Source organism: Lactuca virosa, chromosome 3 (genome assembly GCF_052849685.1).
Source record: "Lactuca virosa cultivar CGN04683 chromosome 3, Lactuca_virosa_CGN04683_v6, whole genome shotgun sequence".
In the NCBI taxonomy this organism is placed as follows: domain Eukaryota; kingdom Viridiplantae; phylum Streptophyta; class Magnoliopsida; order Asterales; family Asteraceae; genus Lactuca; species Lactuca virosa.
In genome coordinates this window covers 118,438,324-118,462,316 of record NC_136428.1, presented here as the reverse complement: position 1 = coordinate 118,462,316, position 23,993 = coordinate 118,438,324, and the positions used below count along the sequence as shown (strand labels likewise).

General features: G+C 32.6%; 2 protein-coding genes across 3 annotated transcripts; both read left to right on the top strand.

Moving 5' to 3' along the window:
* The first annotated feature begins 6,151 nt into the window (after window positions 1-6,151).
* Window positions 6,152-18,687, top strand: BAT1 (bidirectional amino acid transporter 1). 2 transcript variants are annotated; one of them, XM_079085444.1, is made up of 7 exons: window positions 6,152-6,372; window positions 7,361-7,621; window positions 16,735-16,753; window positions 16,878-17,279; window positions 17,385-17,674; window positions 17,775-17,904; window positions 18,093-18,687. In XM_079085444.1, the coding sequence occupies exons 1-7, from the start codon at window positions 6,221-6,223 to the stop codon at window positions 18,450-18,452; spliced, it is 1,614 nt and encodes a 537-aa protein (XP_078941570.1). In that variant the 5' UTR covers window positions 6,152-6,220; the 3' UTR covers window positions 18,453-18,687. The 2 variants fall into 2 exon arrangements, with proteins under 2 accessions (XP_078941570.1, XP_078941571.1); XM_079085445.1 differs by lacking the exons at window positions 6,152-6,372; window positions 7,361-7,621 and adding exons at window positions 15,333-16,050; window positions 16,147-16,407.
* A 2,928-nt stretch (window positions 18,688-21,615) lies between these two features.
* LOC145162576 (Ubiquitin-like superfamily protein) lies at window positions 21,616-23,787 on the top strand. Its single transcript, XM_079081682.1, has 7 exons — window positions 21,616-21,768; window positions 21,862-21,940; window positions 22,030-22,091; window positions 22,318-22,460; window positions 22,536-22,752; window positions 22,899-23,071; window positions 23,562-23,787. Exons 1-6 carry the CDS (start codon window positions 21,766-21,768, stop codon window positions 23,064-23,066), a joined length of 672 nt encoding a protein of 223 aa, XP_078937808.1. The 5' UTR covers window positions 21,616-21,765; the 3' UTR covers window positions 23,067-23,071; window positions 23,562-23,787.
* Window positions 23,788-23,993: the final 206 nt, after the last annotated feature.

Sequence of the window (23,993 nt, the reverse complement as noted above, 5' to 3'; positions counted from 1 at the left end):
TGTCTTTCTGTGTGTTTTATTCTCGTTTATTCCTGAAACTTTTTTTTTGTTAAAACATTTTTATATTCTAAGATAATTTGAAGATTTGGGATTTTTCGCTACTTATGTTGGTTTATTTAACATGATGGATTTCCAATCGACCCTCTTCCTCCGATTCCTCTTCAACTTGATTGATTTACACCCAACCAATTGGCATCACCTCAAAGACACACAATGCAACCATTAGTAGGAACATATAACGAATAATATCTAAAAGTCCATTTTCCTCATTATATTCATTTACATATCGATGAAGATAACCTAATCCGATTATCCGTTTCTCACCAAATTAATCAACCTGAAATAGGTTATGCCCAAATGCAAATTAAATATACGATTATTTAGATATGATAGATACCCAAACCGACTCAAATAAATACTATAAATATCACTTTTTATTAATTGATTATCGACTCAAAGAAATTAGCTTTGAATAGAATATAAAAGATTGAATGAAATTGTGATTTGGTCTAAAGAAAAGTCTCAAATATATAATAACATATGTAAATTCATGAAACGTATGTTGTATAGTGTTTACAAAACCTAAATAGTAACGACTCTTTGTATTATCTGTCAATATATATCATGAATTTAACTAAGTACTCAACATGTTTGTGAAATTGCTTTTGTGAAAAAGAACTTGCGAAACAACAGATCTTTCTCAAAATTGCTAAGTTAATATTTATTTTAGAGTAAATTACACGAATCGTCTCTCGTCCAGGTGTCAAAAGGCACGTTCAGTCCTTATTTTTAAAAATTAATTTGGACCGTCCGCTCGTTTGTTTAAAACATGCAAAGTTCATCCTTTCGGACATAAAAAGACTATTTTACCCTTAATAATTTATTTCTTAATTTTCTTTTATTTATTAATATTTTTAAACTCTAAAAAAAAAGTTGTCCAACCAACCCACTCCTCCCCTTCTTCACTTTCTCTGTTCCATGTTTCCTTTCGTCCCCGATCGAGCTCTCTTGAAAGAAATATGGAGGATCATGAAACTCTCGACCCTTTCTCTTCTCTGGTCCAGTGTGAAACTCCGTCGTACACTGCACCAGAAATCATTCGTCAGAAAGGCTACGATGGAACGAAGGCGTATTCGGAGTTGCTCCGGCGACTCGTCCTCACTCTCCTCTATTTCTCTTTCAAGCATTTTTCGCCGACCTTGGACCTCTCACCACCACCACAAACCTTATCGTCGGCATCGCTGAAACCACTTCGTCGCTGCCTAGCCCCGCCCTGACGTCACCTAGCTAGGGTTTTGGTTTTGAGTCTACTGGTCGTCTGGGTATGAGATCGAGGTTGTGTGTGCGGAGCTGCCAAGGATACCATCACCCCATTCTTCCTCATTTGATGTGAAATACACCCAGAAAAAAGAAAAGCTTTTAAGCTTCTTTCTCTACAACTCAGAACTATCACCAGCATACCTGCAAGCTCTGGGAAGATCATGGTTCACAGTAGGGTTCATGAGATCTTCTTTTTATAAAGCAAATCAACTTCGATTTTTGAATAATCAACATCACTTCTGCTTCTATTGTAACAAAAAATCCCCATTTTATGTGGAAAAGGCATGTAGGTTTACAAAACCATGTTTTGATTTTGCTAAACTCTAAAAAAGGAAAGCATTAGGGTTTAGAAATTTCCAATTTTGCATCTGCGTATTTTTTGGTGTGTAGCTTGAGTTTTGGATTTTGATTTCTAATTCATTTTGTTTTGGATGGTATCATTTGATTTAGTGTGGTGGGGATTGTTGAGAAAGAGGACAAGGAAGAGGTGTTTCCGGTGGTAGTGGTGGGTATTGTTCTCAAACGAGAGAGAGAGAGAGAGAGAGAGAGAGAGAGAGAGAGAGAGAGAGAGAGAGAGAGAGAGAGAGAGAGAGAGTTCTCTTCTAATGATAAAAATATATCTTTAATAATTAATAACAATCAGAAATATAAAAAATAAATGAAAAAGAAATTAAAAATGACATTATTGTCATTTCATCTTTCGAAAGGCATGAAGCGTGCAAATTTAAACTAACAAGGGATGAAACACGCAACCTTTTATGATATAAGGGACGATCCAAGATAATTTTTGCCACTACCATCAGGGATGATTCATATAATTTACTCTTTATTTATAAAGATGATAGAAGTTAAAAAAAGTGTATGGTTATATCTTTTGTGATTAGTCATGGCCCATCTGCCCATGTCACATGTGCTTGGTTAATAATTGATTTTAGTTGTTCGCTATTACTTTTATAATTTGTTTTATTATAACCAATTATTTGTACAATTTATATTCTATGCTAAGTAATATCTTAACCCAAAGGAATACTTGTCTAATAATTCATGCCCGTTATAGAAAATTGCACACCCATCTTAATTTCATTTTTTTATTGTTATTGTGACCTTTCGGGGAAAACAACCCCCACAAGCTTCTCGCATTGTATTGACGGAGCCAATCATGTCGGATGTGACCCTACCCAATCTTCATCTCTAATATAGAACGTACGTGAACATTTGTGATTGCACTTACTCGATTGGAGAGTAGTGTTAGGAGTTAGGACAATATGTTGTCTTTTATAGCAATCTTCAATTTAGGATTGTTTGATAACTTCTAAATAGAACCAGCAGTTATCTCTGAATTTTTTAGTACTTAATGTTTTTATACGGTTTTTGAACAACCGCTAAATGGTTTAAAGAATTCTGCATTTTCGGAAGCATTAAAAAATTGAAATCATTCAACGCCAAATGGTTTAGTTTTATCAAACAAACCCTTAAATAGAACATTTGTTTTGATCCGTTATGTCATTTTCTCCACCATTTCTTATTGTGTATAGATTGGTGTTCTTATTGATTTGATTTAATTTAATCTAAAAGTGCACTCATATGGTTATCAAATATGTAGCCATCCAATAGTATACTTATTTGTCATATTCTCCATCATAACTCAAGTCGTCTTCCTGTTAAACGGTCTATAGTACGTCTAACATTACCCGCATTGATCTTTGCATTTATGACCACTAAATATGTATTTATGCTACATTTAAAAATAAAATGTTAAGAACAACTAGAAAATAATTTATTAGTTACTTTTTCATATATATATATATATATATATATATATATATATATATATATATATATATATATATATATATATATATTACTAAATTGGAAGGTTCAATACATATCGATTGAAGGCAAACGAGCAACAAGTTGCGCCGCTAGCCCTTTTTGGATGGCAAAACCAATTCTTTTGTAAACTACATTTGTGGATCTAAGAGTTATGACATTAGAATGAATGACCCGTTGGACTCTATTGAGGAGCTCCACCGCATCTGGTGCGAGAAAACCAAATGTATCGAATGCAAAAGGTACAAACACATGTTGATTTTCTATACATGCATTCTCGTGCTTTACCACTTTGCACGGAGCGGCTTTCAAAGCGGCATGCCCAGCTGTGAAACCCCCGCTCCCCAAACCAACGAGAGGAGAGACCCCAGTAAGATCCACGCACGCATGCTTCCTTCCTATCCATCCAAATACCAAAATGTCAGCCGGTCTAAGTGTGGACCTTCCATCCTACGGGTCCGTTAAAAAGTTCACCGGCGCTTCTTTCTTCACAGAAATACCAGCACGCCGACAAGCATCAAAGAGAACATCCCGAACCACATCATGTCTGTACTTGAAACCAGGAAGCTCTCTACAATGATCTGCATGTTCCCCAAAGGTATCCAAACATGCCTTGCGGCAAACTGGGCATATCTCGTCAATTGGGAAGATATATATATATATATATATATATATATATATATATATATATATATATATATATATATATATATATATATATATATATATATATATGAGATTTTTTAGAACAACGACAAAAACTATATATTCACATTTCTAATAAATTACCAGAAGAAAAATTATAAAGAGATTTTAACAACCTGGCTAGCATACATGTTTGGAGCGTTTATGCTTAAACCAAGAAAATGAAAGTAAAACAATATTATCAAAAATAATGTTGTTCCACATTGTGCAAGAATCGAACACAACATTATTCGGAACTTCCAAATCATCTGCCACGTAGTAAGCATCACCACGTCCAGTCTTTCCTTATTTTTTCGAACAATTGTTGCATCATCGAGCTTGAAAAGCCATTCTCGTATTTTCATCACGATGTGGAATCAAATATCACACCACATCTCAATTAGTCTCCAAATAGCCGAAGAAATTTGACATGTGAACATACACATTGCTACTAAATTCCACTCTTAGGTTACAAATCGGACAAAATATATTTTGCACGTCTAAATTTTTTTGAAAGGTTTAGGCGAGTTGGTAAACAATCAAACATGGCTTGTCATAGAAAAATGTTTACCTTCATAGGAACACATTTTCACAATTTAGTCACCATATCCATCTCTCTTAAAACAAGGTTGTCTATATGTTGCCTACTAATAGCAACCTAGAACTCTCCTTCATCACTTAAGTCTCACCACCATCAATCTGGAGTAGAATTGATGTTCATTTGCATTTGCAGATCCTACATGCAAAAATCTCATATTTGTATGAGAAAATGTAGAGTTTCATATATTGTTTAAATTTTTTCAGACAAATGTCAGGAAAAATATCATAATTTCATGTCTGTAAAAATCTCATACTTAAACAAATAATGCAAAAAACCCTATAAAATCGTCAACACGTACCTACGGAAATCTAAGATGTAAGATTTTTGCAGATCATGCTTACGAAGATCTTAGATCTATAAGAAAATATATATTTTCTTAAATAAATCTGAGATTTTTGGAGATCATACATGCAAAAATTTTAGTTTTATTTAAAAAAATATAGAGCTTCGCACATAAGAACCTACGGAAATCTTAGTAGTTACACAAATAAAACAAAAAAGTATAAAAATATCAACACGTACGGTTTCGTAGATCATTGTCGCTTTGTGCCCATTTCTGCTAGGGATGAGCATAGACGGGTACCCATTTTATTTGGCGAGAACCGGAACTGGAACCGGCGGTTTCTAAAAAGTTAGAACCGGTCTAGACAGTTCTTAAATTTTTGGAACTAGTCCCGAAACTGGCGGTTCCGATTTCAGGAGTGGGTAACCCAGTTACAACAATTTTGTTAACTTGTGTCGATAAATCCGCAATTTAGTTCGGTAAAAAACAAATCAATTCGGACCAAAGACGGACAAAATCAGACCAATATATTCTAAACCGGTCTAACTAACACACACATATTCATATGAAATACTAATATATATATATATATATATATATATATATATATATATATATATATATATATATATAATTATATATAAACTGGTTTCGGCGGGTATCCAGTGGGAAGCGGTTCTGAAAAAAGGAGAATCGAAACCACTTAAGGCGGTTCCATAACTTTAGGAACTGAAACCGGAACCGCTTAAGGCGGTTCCGGTTCAAGAACCGGCAGCTCCGGGACGGTTTTGGTTCCAAAAGCGAGTACCCACTTTCGATGTTTATCCCTAATTTCTGCGAAGACTTTTCGTAGACCATATGATATTTTCAGAGAAATTTTCCGATTAGTGAAAATCGAAAATAAAAAATATTAAATGTTTTTTTTTTCCTTAAATTGAGCGGATCACAACAAAACATACACGTTGTCTGAGCCCATAATATGATTTTCGCAGCCCATAAAAACACTCTCGCAAACCCTATACACATATTAACATACAAGAGTACATCACGACGTCGTTTTGTATTTTGTAGCAAAAAAAAAAAATACCTTTATTAAAAAACATATTTCCATATATTGATAGATTTTTACAAATATCAAGCTGCAAAAATCATATTATTTTGGTTAAATACCTATTCTCTTATTGCAAAAATCATATTATTTTGGTCCAATGCCTATTTTTTTTTAATTAAATCTTGAAAATTAATAAACGAAGTTATGGTCATTTGCCTTTTTTTTTTTTTTGGTTTTTTTTTTCATTATGAGATTATATAATTATCATAATTTAATTTATAGTATTATATATAGTGACGAAAATATAATAGTATTATTTAATCTGACACGACGAAAATGTAATAGTATTATTTAATTTGACACGGATATATTCTCAACCAGTCAGTTTCTGCTGAAAACAACCAACACATACACAACACTTCACCTGTTCCGAAAAACAAAATTTAGAAAAATGGAAAACAGGCTCGAAACTTATGAAGATGAGGCAGGTGCCTATCACCGGCTTCGTGATGGTGCCGGAGTTAGTAATGAAATCGTCGGCTCCGGCGATGATTCAAAGTTGAATAAGCTCGGTTACAAGCAAGAACTAAATCGCAGTCTCTCGTAAGTAATTATACGTCCTTCTTATCGTCATCAATCTCCTCCATATATGAACTTACAATGAACTCATTTTGATGTTACTAGCAGTTGAATTTATGCCTCTTTGTTTTTGAAAAGTTAGGTCATCCGATATTTATAATTTATAAATGCGATAACAAATTTCAAGTTTGAATTTGCTGAACCTCGTTGTTTTATGAATCGCATTGGTAGATTTGATGAGTATTCAATTTGTGGATTTTGAATTCTCGAGAAAGCTATAGAAAAGATATTTGATTTTCCCGAAATGGCTTTTTTACGATATTTTTGTATTTTCGATAGCAGATCGCGTTTTTTCCGGTAATTCGTTCAATTTCATCATGGTATTCTGGTAATACAACACTCAATCAATTTCAGTTATTCTACAATTAATGGAAATAAATCAAACAAATCCTGGTTTAGCATCATGTAGTTAACCACTTAAAAATCTGCCATTGTTGTAGGTGTTCTTGAGTTTTATAAAAAGTGTATCAGCTATTTCTTGTTAACTGCTATTTGATTAATTCATCAAACATTCATACCCCAAGGTTCTCATAAGAGCAAATTCATGAACAAATTATGTTAATGTAGTGAAACTTTTGCAACTAATCTACAACTAATAATTCCTCAACAATATACTTTATAGAAAAGAGGTGAGACCCAAATATAGCAATTTATGTTGGGGCAAACTCAGTTACTTTATCATTTTCATCCAAATAGTCAACATACTTTGCTTTTTTTTTTATTTTTTTTTTATCATATATCAAATTTTTGTTAGTTATTTTTAATAAGTGGATTTAAAATGTAGAAGCATAAACTTTAGATCTTAAAATCTCGAATCTGTTCAAAAGAAACTTAAACAAGAAAAAAGATTACATATATGCTTCCATTAAGATTTTCAGATCAAATGAGCAGGAATAGTTTTCCAGTTGATCTCAAAAATTCTTTCTAAATCCTTTGGCAATTTCATGTGTAGGTTACTCTCCAACTTTTCTGTAACTTTCTCAATCATCTCTGTAATCACGGGGATAACCACATTGTATAGTACTGGGCTCGCATTTGGTGGGCCAGTTAGTATGGTCTACGGATGGCTAATAGCGGGCCTATTCACGATGTTGGTGGGCCTATCGATGTCCGAGATTTGCTCTGCTTACCCTACAGCTGGTGGGCTGTATTTCTGGAGTGCAAAGCTTTGTGGCAATGACTGGGGTCCTTTTGCTTCTTGGCTCACTGGTTGGTTAGTACTCTTTATAACTGCCATTAATATTTCTCATTTTCTGTTGTTTATTTACTATTTATTTATTTATTCCACCTTCATATTAGGTATAGACTATAGATAGTTGCACATGAATGACACAATATATGTCGATATAGAAACTAGAAACTAGAAAGTAGCATGTTGGGTGGTTGATTGTGGACCCTTCATTAAAATTTAAAATAATGGTTGAAGGTTGGAGCAAGAAGATACCTTAATTGGTTTGGGAGAATGGTTTTGAGAAATTGGGCCCTTTCTATCCTTAGAATTTACTATTGAGGCCTATTAGTATATCAGTATATTAGATAGAACTTTATAATTTTGTGAATTTGGGTTTTTGGTTTTTTTATTGGTTTTGATTCTTTTTTTAGGTTCTGTTTTGGTTTCTCGATTTGGATTCATTAAGTTATGTATCTTTTAAAATATTATAGATATTAAAGAAGATTAGAAAATATTGATTTAAAATAAAATGAATTATCATCATTAAATTTGTTTAACTCTTAAAAATATTAAAGAAGGAATTAGAAAAAAAAAAATCAAAACTCATGAAAACTAGTTTAATTTTTTAGACTATAAATGGATTTTCAAACTTATTTTTCGAAAAAGAAAAGAAGTTCAAACACTCATATAACAAATAAAAACTATAGCTTCCAGCTACCAGCTACCCGCTAACCGCTACCAGTTACACGTTACCAACTATCTGCTTTTAGCTAACAACTATTTTTGCCAAATATGTCCTTTAACCACTCGGAAGAAACTCTGATATAATTTAAATTTTTTGCAAAACGAAAAAAAAAAAAAAAATCTATAATTTCAGTTGTTTGATGAAACTCTGATCGGAAGAAACTCTGATGTAATTTATATTTTTTGCAAAAAAAAAAAAAAAAAAACAATAATTTCAGTTGTTTGATGAAACTCTGATGTAATTTATATTTGGTTAGTTAAACCGAAAAAACAAAGAAGATTGGTTTAATGAAATTGCCGTTTGCTTTAGTATATAAATATATGATAATTGATAAATTATAAAAAGGCTAAAATGAAAAGTAAAATTTTGTCATTGTAATTTGTAACTCTTTTTTAAATGACTAGAAAAAAGACAATGTTAGTGGACACTTTTTGAACACATTCCTCACGCTTAAAATTTCAATTTTATAATCAGGAATCGATATATTAAAACGTTACCTGCCCAACCTTTGTGGTCCTTGAAATCGCCAAAAGTGATTGTTAAGGAGTCTTTTTCATGAAATATTTTACATTTCATTTCACACACGATTTATAATTGTAAATTAAACATAGTAAAGGTCAAACAACAATACAATGTTTATAAACCAAAACAATGTGAAGAAATAGTTGAACTTAAATTTAATAAAATCTTGAAAGTGAAATTTTATTATATCAACATTTTAAATTATATAATAAACATTTTGTAATTAAAAAATAGGATGTAAGACAGAATACAGGTTCATGAATAAATCGTACTTTTAAATGATAATTTAATTTGATATAAGTCCTTTCATATCAAATCTAATTAAAAAAAACAGATATTTCCAAAATACATCTGTTAACGATATAAAATATAATATAATAAATTCGAAAGGTTGTCATCATTATTATATATATATTAAAGTTGTGGAAGAAAGGAATAGTAAACTTGGGATATTTTGTCCAAGTTTGGTCCATTGATTTACATATCTGACCTTTGTACTTCTTTAATTAATTTATTCATGTCTTTTGTTTGTGTTTCCATTCAACTTCCCATTTTTTTGGCAGAATTGGTCCCTGTATTATTGTTGAAAGTTAGGAATACTAAATTTGGATGTTTTTTTGGCAACTTTGGTCATTATTCTTTACCCATTTTGACACTTTTGGTCCTTGCAATCAATATTTTTACACTTTTTTGGAACCTTTTAATATTTAAAGTTTGGCCACAAAACTTTAATGGTTTGACAACTTTGATCCCTTTTCTAAAAAGTTGCTAATCCTACCCCTTTAATTCTTTAGTCATTTTCACACTTCTGATCCTTGCAGTCAAAACTTTTACATTTTTTGTCCGGGGCAAAGCCCGGACTTTTCATCCTTGCACTTTCTATATCTGTCATATTTATCAATTCGGAAACAACATTGAAAGCTTCTGGCTCCCGCGTAGCGGGGGTAACCTTTCTAGTTATTTATTAATATTATCAAATAACCAAAAAAACAAAAAAAAAAAAAAAAAAACGAACAAACATGCTTATGACTGTTATTCCATGTTATTAAACTTAAGGTCATTTATTATTAAATCCAAAATACATTCGATTATCATAAAGGCGTGTTATTCCATGTTATTAAACTTAAGGTCATCTATTATTAAATCCAAAATACATTCGATTATCATAAAGGCGTATACAGAGTTGAATATTCAGATTCCTTTCAATTTTTAAATCAATTTGCTAAGGTTGTTCTGATTGGTACATCCGTCTTCCAGTCAATATAAAACTCTTTAAGGATTTTTAGTTTGCATTTTTTTTAAGGGAAACTAATGTTAAATCCATTTATGTCTTCAATGAGACATTGAGACTTGAACCCCCAAGATAATTAAAAAAAAGAACACAATAATAAAAATTTTTGACTTCCGCTTACTATGTCTAAGGTGCTGTTTGTTTTTTTCTAAAATCCACTCTTGATCACATATTACTACGCCGCACAGCACACGCGCAACACTTGATCATTCACAACTATTTGTTTTTCAGAAGACTTCTAATTTAAAAACTGTTGTGTGTGTGTTGCGTGGTGCAACACTAGACCATCTGCTTCAAATCTCTTCATACCTCACTTTAACTTATTGCAGTAGTCTGCAGCCGTTAAAAAACAAACAAACTTTTTATTACATGCTGTAGCTGTTTAGTCCACCTCTTATGCTACAGAGGGTTGCAGAGGTAGTCCGCAGACTTCGGACATTTTCGCTTCGAAAAAACAAACAACACATTTTTCTATTGCTCATAGACCTACTTCTGTTCCATGGTGTTAGTATTAGTGAGAGCAACTGATTGATCGATTTTAAGTGCACAATCAAGGTCCATCATAACTTGAGTCATAGTAATTGACTATGTCCACGTTGAGAAGTTATTTCACATGACATGAGTGCTTCAGCCCCAAAATTATAAGGGGTAAGGGTGGGACCTGCAATGAGACTTTTACGTCTTGTTCCCGAGTTTTTTTGTAAATTTAATAAAGGAAAGGGAAGGAAAATTTTGACAGAAAGAAAGGGAGGGGAAGGAAAATATTCATTATTCCGTGTTCCCGAGTTCGAAGGAAATGAAAGGAAAATTTTAAGTTTTTGTGTTCCCGAGTTAGGAGGAAAAAGAAAATAAAACTTAAAATTTTCCTTCCCCTCACTTTCTTCCCAAATCCGCCCAATTTGGGAGGAAAATACGGATCCAAAATCCTTTCCCTCCCCTCACTTTCCTTCCATTAATGAAACTCAGAAACACAATTTTCCTTCGACACCCCTTGCTTTCCCTCCGTATCCTTCCATTTCCCTCCTTAAGTAGAACTCAAGAACAAGGCGTTAGTATAGGTATTCCTATGAGGTAATTAGTTATTAGGGAATAACAATAAAGCATATCAAGTATTAGTAGATAAGGTTATTAATAACACCAAAAAATAATAGGAAAATTAGTGTCATGTTCACCAACTAGTTTCGCGTTGGCTAATGCTAATCATTGAACATTATAACGTTCTAAGAGTTAAACTACATCATAATTGTGCTGCAAATCACATTTGGGCAGAATTGAAAAACTACATAATAATGCTTAGATATGGTAATTGGTAAACTTATGTCTTGTTTGGTTATTGGCTTCACGTTGGTCGTGACCAACAACCAAACATAACGACAAAATTAACATTTAAAACTTTGCTACACAAATATCACACAAAACCTTCACGTAGAAGTGTAAAGTTTATGAGAATTAGACTAATAATTCATCATAGATACTATCAAACAATTAGTCGTTGGGTTCATTGAATGACGATGCGTACAATTAGATAATGTTGGTGATTTTAGTGTCACCATGTCATTTTAAGTAACTGGAACTAACATGTGAGCTAAGGGGCTTTCATAATTTGTACTCTATTATATGTACGGGGTTGTGCGGAGTGCACGCATGTATAAGATCGAATTAGAAGTCGGTTCAACGACTAGTCAGGGGTCCGGGGGCAGCGCCCTCGGGTCCGGGGTTTCCAAAGGGGCAGCGCCCCTTTGGCGGGGTCTAGGGGCAGAGGGTCCAAGGGGCAGCGCCCCCAAAGCCTCACCGAATTTTACATATGGGAACATAATGGAAAATTCAATTTCTTGAGGGTGATTATGGTAAAACTAACGAAACTCGTTAGTTTTTGGTAACCCTAAATCCTCATTAAATCCGGATTAACATTGCTTGCTTCCAAAGCAACTAATGACGGCCCAACCCTAATGAAACCCTAATCGTGTTTAATATATAAACAGCTCTTCCTCTACAGAAGAGGATGACGATCTTAAGCTCTCGTTTCATCATACTTTCACAGAATCCTCTAGCATATTGGCTTGCGTCTTCTGTGCCTAGAAACGTAAGTGTCCACTTGGATTATCCTAGGCTGAATTTCTTGTAACCCAGGCATAGGGTAGAAATATCAGTTCGGAAAGTTATATCACGATCCAAGTTGGTATCCAGATCTCCACCACAAACCCTAAATTTCCCAACAGATAAGTGAAACTTTTAAACTTGAATATGAAAATAAATGATTTCCCGTTAGGTTAATCATCAAAGATCACATTCAAATTACCATTTTGTTCCAACAATTAGGATTGAAAATAATATTTGATAGAACATTAAAATATATTGCAAGCCATTATTAAGAAAGGAATGTAATTATAAGGAAAAATTATATTTCACTGTTATGTGTTGGAAAGAGTTTGTATATACAATGGTTTTTGCATCGCATAGAATTTAATCAATCAATTAGGGAATGAGATACCAAAACTAAATTCTTTCTTTAGTGCAATGCAAAACCCATTTATTATAAAAGTTCAAAAATGAATAATGATAATAAATCCACCATGAGCAAAACCGAATGAAGAATGAGAATGCATTATACTCGAGTGAGTGTATCAGCAATGCAATGATTGGAACATACTACATTTGAAGAGATGCATTTCATCAATATAAGTTGATCAAAAGTTACTTGACTACCATATTATTTTGAATTTGGGATGTTACAACTTCAAATATACAAACAAAATAACAAAAATATTGCCAAAAAAGATAATAAAAGAAACCTGATAATATCTCTGTCAGTTTAGATATATAATCGTTTAACTTGAAAAGAATCAAAATAATGGGACAGCAAAGCATGTAGTTGCATTATTGTAACTTATAAGAATATATGCATTAGAGAACAAATAGAAATAGCAAGTAAAGATCATAATGGAGATAATTTGTGGTCGTTATTAGTCGCCCAATAATTATGTTTTGGAATAAGACCAAAAGGTTAAATTAAATAGAGCATCTTAGTGGAAGTCTTTGCAAAATAACGACTAAATTTACTAATTAGAAGTGTCACTAAAATTGCCTAATCATATTCAACTTTAAAAAAAATGTTCATACTTTTTTGTTTTGAAAATGAACTTTTCCCTAACAATGGTTTTTGGGTCAGTTTTCGCTCATCGACTAATCATCCGATGCGAACATGAGGCTATGCCTTATGCCTAGGAGTCACTACAAGCGAACCTTCATAGCGACAAGGGTTGAGTAGTGTCAGCATTTGAACATGGGTCAATAGATTATCTATTATATTTTCTATATGTCTTACCATGTCACCACAACCCAAGTGGTTAAAAAAATGTGTATAATTATACACATTATAATTTTCATTATTCAACTCTTTTTAAAAAAAAAATTAATTAAATGCAACATGTATTTTTTTTTCTTTTTACCAAGTCCTTGTACCAATTTGACTATTACCTACCGAATCTATATATAACTAAAAAATATCGACATCGCCTTTAAAATATAATATTATATATTGTAGATAGTCCAATTCAAATATACGATTACTACATGACGCTCATAAAAAAATGTATAACGTGATGTTGATTTTCTTACACATACGATTCCTTTGTTTAATGTTTTTACATAATATCTTACGTAATTTGATTAAAAAACAAATACAATCATCAAAATATAATGGATTAAACCAAATATTATCTTAAATAATACGACATATCTATTTTGTTAATATATTGTTGTTAACAAAATATTTAAATATCATACAAGAATAAAAAACGAATTATATGCCCATGTTGTCGTAATTAATTAATTAAATCAACAAGTTATAATCGGATTAAAAGATCATGTCCAATAAAGAATGATAAATATAAATCTACTTTAAAGGAGGACATGAACCGATCATTTATCCCTGAGAATTTAGTGGGCCCAAAAGGGTGTAAATGCCTCGATCATTCAAAGAAGAATCACAATTCTTTAATTTATTTAGGGTAAATTACACGAATGGTCCCTATGGTTTGGAGTAATCTGTGTAGTTGGTCCCTAAGAAGAAATTTTAACTCGGAAGGTCCCTATTGTTTGTTTTTGTTGCGCCGTTAGTCCCTATTTGACCTAAAATGACTTTTTTACCCTTATTAATTTCTTTTTTAATTTGTTTATTTATTATTTATTATTTATCATTTATAATTCTAAAATACAAAAATACCCACCCAACTCCTCCGACAACCTCAACAGTCCTAGACACAGCTTCCAACAACCTCCACAGCTCCTCCGATAACCACTACAATCCTCTGCCGCCTGGAAAAAAAGCAGGTAGCAGACCAACACAACCAACTCGTCTTCTTCCTTCTATTTTAAAAGATCTATGATACCTCATCCATTTCATCTCCGACAAACCTAACAACGTAAATGAAACCAAAACCAAAATTCATACTTGAAATCAAAATCAAAACTAAATATGATGAATATCAAAGTCAAACCTGTGAAAATGAATATCAAACCCGAAGGAAATGAAAACCAAAATTGACGTTAATAGAAACTGGGTTTGATGATAATCAAAATAAAATCAAACGATCAAGATGAAAATCAAAATCAAATGAATATCAAAATCTGATTCAATGGTTGGGGTGGCTCTAGTTCACTTCAAGCACCAACGATTTCAAAGGGGGGTTTCAGTGGTGCCCTCACCTTATGAATCATCAGTTTCAATCGGAGGAGAAGGTTGTTAGGGTTTTTGATATAAAGTGTCGACAGTAAGGAATAAATGGGTGGGATGAGCGACGAGGGTGAGGCTAAAATAGAAGGACAACTCGTCGGACTCTCTAGTTTCTCCGGCTTCCTCCACCTTCTCCGGTGATCTGGTTTCTGTAAGGTTTTCCCGATCTGATTTCTCCAATAATTTTCTTCGGGTTTGATTTCCAAATTTCCTTTAGATCTGTCGGTTTCTTTTCCTAATTTCTTCGACATTTATTTCGAGTGGAGGTTCTATGACGATCTTGTTGAAGAAGACAAACAGGTTGATGATGGTTGGGTGGAGGATTACCAGAAGAAAACGGTGAACGGGGGTAGGAGCGAGGGGGTGGGTTGGATTGGAGGAGGAGGTAATCTGATTATGTTTTTCAACAATAATAATAATAATAATATAACTAGTGAAAATAAGAAATAATTATTAAAATGAATTTAAAATATAAAAAAATAACAGTAAGGGCAGAACAGTCTTTTTAAGAGTGGTAGGGACTAACGGCGCAACAAAAACAAACAATAGGGACCTTCTGAGTTAAAAATTCTTCTTAGGGACCAACTACACAGATTATCCCAAATCATAGGGACTATTCGTTTAATTTACCCATTTATTTATTTTCTTTCTTTTTAACGAAAGATGATATGATGTAGTATAGTCAACAACACATGCCAGAATCATTCATATTCAGACCTCAAATTTTTGATTCTCACGTCAACTTGGCCTGTGGTGTGGCTCCCTCTTCTCCATCTCCTTGTTTGACCAAACTCTCACTTCTCCCAATGAAAAAAAAACCATTTAAGCAATAAGATTCCACACATATAATAATATAATATAATACAATCTTACGAAACAAAAGATTCATGAAATGAGATTTTGACTTTCATACTCAACAACACCTTCCAAATTCACAAATTCCACTCATCACACACAAAAAAACACCACCGATCATTACTAAGAAACCCCAACCCAACAAATAGTAGAAGTAGAAACAAATTCAATTCTCTCTGAAATCTTCTTCTATCTGGTGTAATGACGGGTTCGCAGAATGTTATTTCAATCCAATCACAACAAAACGGCAAACACCCACAAGATTCAGGCCACTCTCGTTTAAACGAATTGGGATACAAACAAGAACTCAAGCGCGACCTCTCGTAATACTCTCTCTCATAAACCCTTATTCTATCATCTATCTCGATTCTATGATCCAGATTTTGAGCGTTGGGGGTATTTTTGGAAATTAATTGCAGGGTGTTGTCAAATTTTGCGTTTTCGTTTTCGATTATATCGGTGCTAACAGGCATAACGACACTGTACAATAGTGGGCTGAATTTTGGTGGACCTATCGTGTTAGTTTATGGATGGCTAGTAGCTGGTGCCTTCACCATGGCTGTTGGTTTATCAATGGCTGAGATTTGTTCTTCTTACCCAACTTCCGGTGGTCTTTATTATTGGAGTGCCAAACTTGCTGGCCCTAGTTGGGCACCCTTTGCCTCTTGGATCACTGGCTGGTATTCTAAACTACCACTTCTTATTATTATAATTACTTTATCACTACTTATTTTAATATTATTAACTATCAAATCAATATTAAGTTATTAACAACAACCCACAGTTCTTACTTTTAGTGTGTGTGTGTATGAAAGTGTTGTGAATTGTCATGTATCACAACTCTTTTAGACGACTTTACTGAAATAATGTTGTTGTGTTAGTCTTTGAGATTATATGATCATATATAGTTTTGTTATGCACCCATTGTACTATTTTTTTTTATATTCATTTTATCCATATTTGAGCAAATGGTTGAATCATATCCTCTTTTTCGGCTACTTTTGCAGGTACAACATTGTAGGACAGGTAAATCTTGTGGTCCCTAATCTTTAAGGTTTCACTTGTTATACGGGACAAACTTTCTAAAACTATTTTCAATGATTGAGACTTATTTACTGATCATTTGAAAAAACAAATTGTACTTGTGCAGTGGGCGGTGACAACAAGTGTAAATTTTTCACTGGCTCAGTTGATAGAAGTAATCATTCTTCTGAGCACGGGTGGGAAAAACGGAGGTGGTTATGTAGCATCTAAATACATAGTTCTGGCAATACATGGTGGCCTTCTTCTAGTACATGCTATCATAAACAGTCTCCCAATCACATGGCTATCCTTCTTTGGACAACTCGCAGCTGTTTGGAACATTCTAGGAGTCTTTTTTCTAATGATCTGCATACCCGTAGTAGCAAAAGAAAGAGCAAGTGCCGAATTCGTTTTTACACACTTTAACACAGATAACGAAGCAGGAATCAGTAGCAAACCCTACATTTTTCTCATAGGGTTGCTTATGAGCCAGTATACATTAACAGGGTACGATGCCTCTGCTCATATGGTTAGTTTCCTTTCACTTTATTATCAATGCTCAATAACCTCTGGTCAGATACTAACGTTATCAATTGTTTATGTTTGGGAATTTTTTATTTATTTATTGTTACAGTCGGAGGAAACGAAGAGTGCGGATATAAATGGTCCAAAAGGGATTATTAGTTCTATTGGAATATCTATAATTGTTGGATGGGGATATTTGCTTGGAATAACATTCACGGTTACTGATATTCCAAGCCTTTTAAGCCCGGATAATGATGCTGGTGGTTACGCCATTGCTGAGATATTTTATCAAGCTTTCAAGGGTAGATTCGGAAGTGGGACCGGTGGTATCATTTGTTTGCTTGTTGTTGCTGTCGCCATTTTCTTCTGTGCCATGAGCTCACTCACAAGCAATTCAAGGTATGGATAAAGTAAAGTATTGTCTTGAAGAAATAAATAATTGTGGATATGTCTTTTTTTATGTTGTGAGAAAAATAATTGTGGATATGTGATTTGGTAGGATGGTTTATGCATTTTCAAGAGATGGAGCAATGCCATTTTCATCATTATGGCATAAAGTTAATGACCATGAGGTCCCTATATATGCCGTTTGGCTTTCGGCTTTCATATCATTCTGCATGGCCCTTACGGTATGTCATAAAAAAAAAAAACAACCTACTTTCATCATTTTATCGATTTATTTAGTTACTTTACTTGGTTTGAAAAGGGGCATAATATGAAAATACCTTCTGCCTTTCTGTATTTTACTCTAATATCAAAACCAAAACCCAAGCCCTGTTTATTGAACTTAATTCTTCGGGGATACCATTATTTGCAGTCTTTGGGAAGCATAGTGGCATTTCAAGCGATGACATCAATAGCCGTGATTGGGTTATACATTGCGTACGCTTTACCAATATTTTTTAGGGTCACATTGGCCCGTAAATCATTTGTTCCCGGGCCTTTCCATTTAGGGCGATACGGTGTGATTATTGGTTGGATAGCGGTTCTTTGGGTGGCCACCATTTCAGTGCTTTTTTCTTTGCCTGTTGCATACCCAATTACCGATCAGACCCTCAATTATACGCCGGTTGCTGTTGGTGGTCTTTTTATTATTGTGGTGTCGTATTGGATTGTGAATGCCCGATATTGGTTTAAAGGCCCTATAACAAATATGGGTACCCTTGGAGATGTGTGAGGGAGTTATTATTATTATTTTTTAATGTTATTGGTATTTGTATATTGATATTTTGTATTGTGTTGGAAACTATATTCGTATAGGTATAGGCAAATTCGAGAATGAAATTAGCTTTTTTATATATCTTATTTTACAAGTAGGATATGCTTGTGTCAAAAAGAATTTATAATATGTCATGTGGTTAGTTGACACTTGACAATGATAAATTGTTTATTAAACTTTGTAGTTGAAAATATCATGTTATGTTCTTCATAGTATGATGCTATATTTCATTCTAATACATATATTAGGGTTTTTTTTTTTTTTTTTTTTTTTTTTTTTTTTTTTTTTAATTTAGTTTAGACTATATATTATCCAATTTCATATTATTTTTAATCATGGTAATTTGAAAGTTTTACTAGGAGCTTTTTTTTTTTAAAACAAAGTCTTTTACTGGATTCAAACTCATGCCCTTCAACCACATTTTTTTTATTTAATGTTGTTTTTATGATATTGCTATAAAGACTTTTTCAAAATAAATATATATTGCGATTAAAAAAAAAAAAGAAGCTATTAAAATGAACATATTGCGCATTTAATCCTTTAATAATAAATGGCAAAATGTCAAAATTTATCATCTTTACCGTTTGAAACGCAATAAATGGCAATTTACCAATTGCGATGCAATAAGGGACAATTTACCAATTGAAATGCAATAAACGACGTATCTAAACTTAATAGATAGGTATTGATTGTATTGGTTTCAACGGAACACCAAAAATGCTCTTTATTCTAATAATCTTGATTATTTTTTGATCTCGTATTTTCGATTTTCACTTATTTATTAGGCTATCCACTATCATCGCTTGTGAAGAGCATGTCACATTATTAATGTAGCCACTCCACCATATGTTTACTAGCTTTGGGGGCGGTGTGTGTGTGTGTGAGAGAGAGAGAGAGAGAGAGAGAATCAATCCCAAACACCTTTGTGACCATTCGGAAAGTAGTAATTCCATAAGACGACCACTAGGTTTTAGGTCGGTGTTTACCGGTGGAAACACCTCTCCACCTCGTCTTAACATCATAACAAGCTTCATGAGTACGGGTCAAAATAATTTCACCAATGATAATGTGTTAGTGTCAAAATCTATAATAGATTTGGTGATAACACTTGATAATAATTTATCTTTTCGTAGAAACTAATATTTATTAGCGTAGCAAATCTATGTCAATACTAGATTGTGTAACATCCATTTTTTAATATAGTTTGACTTTTCCTAAGTTTTACTGGATAATTAGTATAGCATATGATGAGAATCTATATTCTTTCTTTTAAGTCAAATCTGATTACAAATTATGCTGAAGATAGAAGACTCAAGCTTGACCGAATTGAAAACGTTCAAATAACAAGTTTGTAACCAACTTGAAAAGACATTGGATCATGATCAAAATTGTTGGGGGGGGGGGGGGGGAGTGTGCATATGTACAGTGCCTAAATTTTTATATTATATATATAATTAAAAATAAAAACTTATAATAACGATAAAGACATTTTTTTTCTGACTCGTCCTGAACATTTAAGGATATTTAAATTCTCATGATCGACCCTGAAATTCATGTCCATTGTTTATGAAAAAAGTTAGAGTACAACCGTGTAGTAAATGTCGGACATATTTCGCACTACCAAAATACAATTTATAGTAGACAAATGATCATGTGATTAAAGCATTGCATGCAACAAACAATATTTGTACAACGATGATCTATGAGACACGTTTACAAAATCCGTGTTCCAAGAAGTGTAAGCATTCAAGTACTTCGAGCCTTTGACAACTCGTGATTTATGAAAATCAGGACAACAAAGATTTAACTATTTGATAATCAAGTAAGTTGTATTATCCTTAGAGCATCCACAATGCATAGTTCAATGGAATAGTTGAATGAGGTGACATGCTTAATTGACATTCAATGGATTAAACTATATCATTGTGGGATGCAATGTTGGCATTCAATGAATATGGAGTTCAATGGCCATTGAACTCTTCAATGGGAAAAAGAAAACTTTTTAACTATTAAATATATATTCCATTGAACTCTATCGAGTTCAATGCATTGTAGCAAAATTAATATAGAGTTGTATAGTAACTAAAATGATGATGTGTCAATCCATTAAACTTTAGTAAGTTTAATGCATTGTGGATACCTTTAGAGAAGATGCAATTAAACTATTGGATGACATTTAGAACGCTTCATATGGCTCACTGGATTCTTACCTTGGTACAACTCATTTGGTTTAGCCCACGAAGTTCGCCAATGATTTCCGATATTAATGTTTATATATTGGGTTTTCTACTTTTTATTTTGTATTTAAAATATAATACACATATATTTAAGTGGAGTTACAAATTAGCTTTTTATATCTATTTTCTTATAAATATAAAAAACTAGATTACCCAAAAACTCCTCATAAATATGGTCCTAATATGGTTGCCTAAGAAGCCTATTTTAGTGAGTTTACCCGATAAACCTCATAAACCATGTATATTGAGAGATGTTGCGACCAAATGGTTTCTGACCCAACAGTATCAGGTGGTGCTTTTCTTCTTTGAGGTCTAAGGTTCAAGTCTCGTCGAGAATATAGGTAAATCTAGGTATTATATTAACATAGAAATAAATTAGATTTGCCGTTTAAAAAAATTAAAAAAGATTACGCCTTTTAATCACAATCTAGGTCGCTAGAATGACCACAACCACATTTATGACGCATGGCAAAACAATATTCATTGTTTTGTATTTTTTTTATTTTAAATTTTTAATAATTCATTTATCGATAATATGTTTGAAAAAAAGAATATCAGGAACTTATGGTATAAATAAAATATAATATTATATATTTTTGTATATTTAACTTTTTTATATAATATGTCTTTGTGGTTGTGTTAGGTTGTTGATAAATAATAAAAAAGATTAATTTGATTGATTGTATACGTGAATATGTCAAAAAAATTATCTACTAAAAAATAAATTGTGACCAATTAATTAATAATAAACATAATCTTAAAAACTTAAGATCCGATCCAAATATATCAAAATCAGATTGTATAAGAAATCCGAATATATGATCCGGAAACGGCCTCCTTTAGGCCCATATTGACTTGCTTTGGGTTTGATGACCCAGTTCGAGACTTGTTCTTCACTTCTTCGTGGGATATGAAAGAAAGGTCTTATTCAGTTCGGAGTTTTCAAAAAAAAAAAAAATTGCGTATTTCTCGATAAAAATCAACCAAAGGAGTAGCGATCTATCAACACAAGAACATCATAGCTTCAATAAGAGATGGTGAGATTCTTCTTCTTTTCAAAATTTTGAAATCCTGAAATTATTTTTAGGGTTTCAAAATTTGATTTTAAATTTTGTTTTTTATGAAAATAGGCGGAACAAACGGAAGAACTCGAACCTTTATTTGATTACAGTCGTGTTCAGCCTTTGGATGTCGTTTGCCTCGATGACGGTTCGTTCTCTTTCTACATCTGTATAATGTCGGTTGAAATATGTTTTATGAGTTTGATCTTTAGTTGGATCTTACTAATGATTATGCAGATGATTCATTGGATAGTTCTACATTGATTCCTTCCAAACGCAGGAAATCCTCTGAATCAGCTGTAAGCTCTTCTTTTTTCTACTTACATAAGCAGCTTCAGTTTGTAATTTGTATTTAAATTTGAAGTCTGAAAGGTTTTATCATTCTCTTTGGAAGAACCCTGATTATACCTAAGCAATAGGATAGGATATGCAATACCTGAATTCAATAAATCATCTCTTTTTGTCTTATCAAAGTTTTCATAATTTTAAAGTGCTAGAGGATTTTGTGTTTTTTGAATTGGATAGGTAGAGAAGGTACAAGATGCAAGTAAAGTAATTGATATTGGTGGTGGTGGTGATGATGATGATTTGGATTGGCTAGAACCACCACCCAAGGTGGTTGTTGACAAGGAAAAGCTATCTGAGAATTCAACTATAAAGGAGTTGAGGTATATTTAAAGACATATTTTTATCCTTATGTAGACTTTTGCTTCTTTTTAATCAGTTAAAGTTCTTATTTGTAGGCTGAAGAAACAGGAGCTGATGTCATTTACTGAATCAGCTAAAGATATGTTAAGAACTGTTGAAGAGTCTGTGAAAAGAGATCTTAAAGCCTCAATGGATTCTTCATCTGAAAGTCCTATTCCTATTGAGAAGCCATTAAAACCTGCTGTAGAAAGACCAAAGATAGTTATATCCATCCAAGACAAAAAAGACATGAAACAGTTTCGTGTCTACATGGTAACTCTTTCTTTCATGCTAAAAATCACAAACAAAATATCACATCATCATTCATGAATGTTTCTAATACTTTCAATCCCCTTATGAAATTCAGTGATTTAAGAACATTATTAGTCCCATCATGATTGTTTTTTCACTTTTTTTAGGATGATAAATTCGAGAAGCTTTTCAAAATGTATGCTGAGAAAGCAAATCGTAAGGTAGAAAGCTTAGTGTTTTCCTTTGATGGGGACAAAATTGACCCTTCAAATACTCCAAGCAGTCTTGACATGGAAGATGATGACATAATTGAGGTCCGTGTAAAGTCAAGTTGATCCAGGTAACCAAAGTTACATCTATTTTATTTATATTTTTATGGGTTCATTTGTTTTTATAATCTTTCTATCTTTTACTTTTTAATTTAATTGAGTTACTGATATATTGGTGTTTGTTTAAGTTAGATCAGGGGTTGTTTCTTTTTTACTTTATTTGGACAAGATGACTTAATGAGTTAAGCCAAAAAACCTGCCTTTATGTAAGGGTAAAATGGTCATTTAGTCTCATTAAGATGGTTTATTTAGTCTAGAAAGGAAACAAATGTGTACAGACATCATTACCCCATTCAACGACTTTATCTTTATAAGACTTAATGGGAAGAAAAAAACAGCCTTTTAGTTCATTATAAATCAATAACTTTTATATATATATATATATATATATATATATATATATATATATATATATATATATATATATATATATATATATATATATTTTACTTGAAACAATCATTTAACTCCTCTTTCTGATTGTTTTGTGTTTCATTTCAGGTTTGTGTTTTGCAGAGACTTTATATTGTATGCAAACAATTTTTTTTGTTGTGAAGAGCATATGATTACTTTAATGATCTGAGTTACTATTTTGTGTCTATGTTTTCTTGTTAGACAACCTGTATAGCTTCGAATGATTGTTTTTGGAATTGTACAAAATCAAAAACATTTTTGGTTGTGAGAGAGAAACTCATGAAATGCTAATGTTGATTCGTTTTTTTGTGTAGTACAAGAGATCGTAATTTTTGTCCCAATAACATAGAATACACAAATAGGGCCTTAAATATGATTCGCTTAACTGATTTTGATTGGTTAAACCATTGTATTTTGTAAAAGAGACATTCACGAGAAATGGCTGAAAATTAGATATTATTCATTTAACAAAATCATCACCATTAAAGAAAACTTGTTCAAAATAACCATGATCACTGC

Excerpts from the sequence above, each read along its gene's own strand:
- BAT1 (XM_079085444.1), top strand. The coding sequence starts at position 6,221 with ATGGAAAACAGGCTCGAAACTTATGAAGATGAGGCAGGTGCCTATCAC. Across the intron at positions 6,373-7,360 it reads GAACTAAATCGCAGTCTCTC|GTTACTCTCCAACTTTTCTG; the intron begins GTAAGTAATTAT and ends TTTCATGTGTAG. Across the intron at positions 17,280-17,384 it reads ACGATGCCTCTGCTCATATG|TCGGAGGAAACGAAGAGTGC; the intron begins GTTAGTTTCCTT and ends TTATTGTTACAG.
- LOC145162576 (XM_079081682.1), top strand. Across the intron at positions 22,092-22,317 it reads GGAAATCCTCTGAATCAGCT|GTAGAGAAGGTACAAGATGC; the intron begins GTAAGCTCTTCT and ends TGAATTGGATAG. Across the intron at positions 22,461-22,535 it reads TCAACTATAAAGGAGTTGAG|GCTGAAGAAACAGGAGCTGA; the intron begins GTATATTTAAAG and ends TCTTATTTGTAG.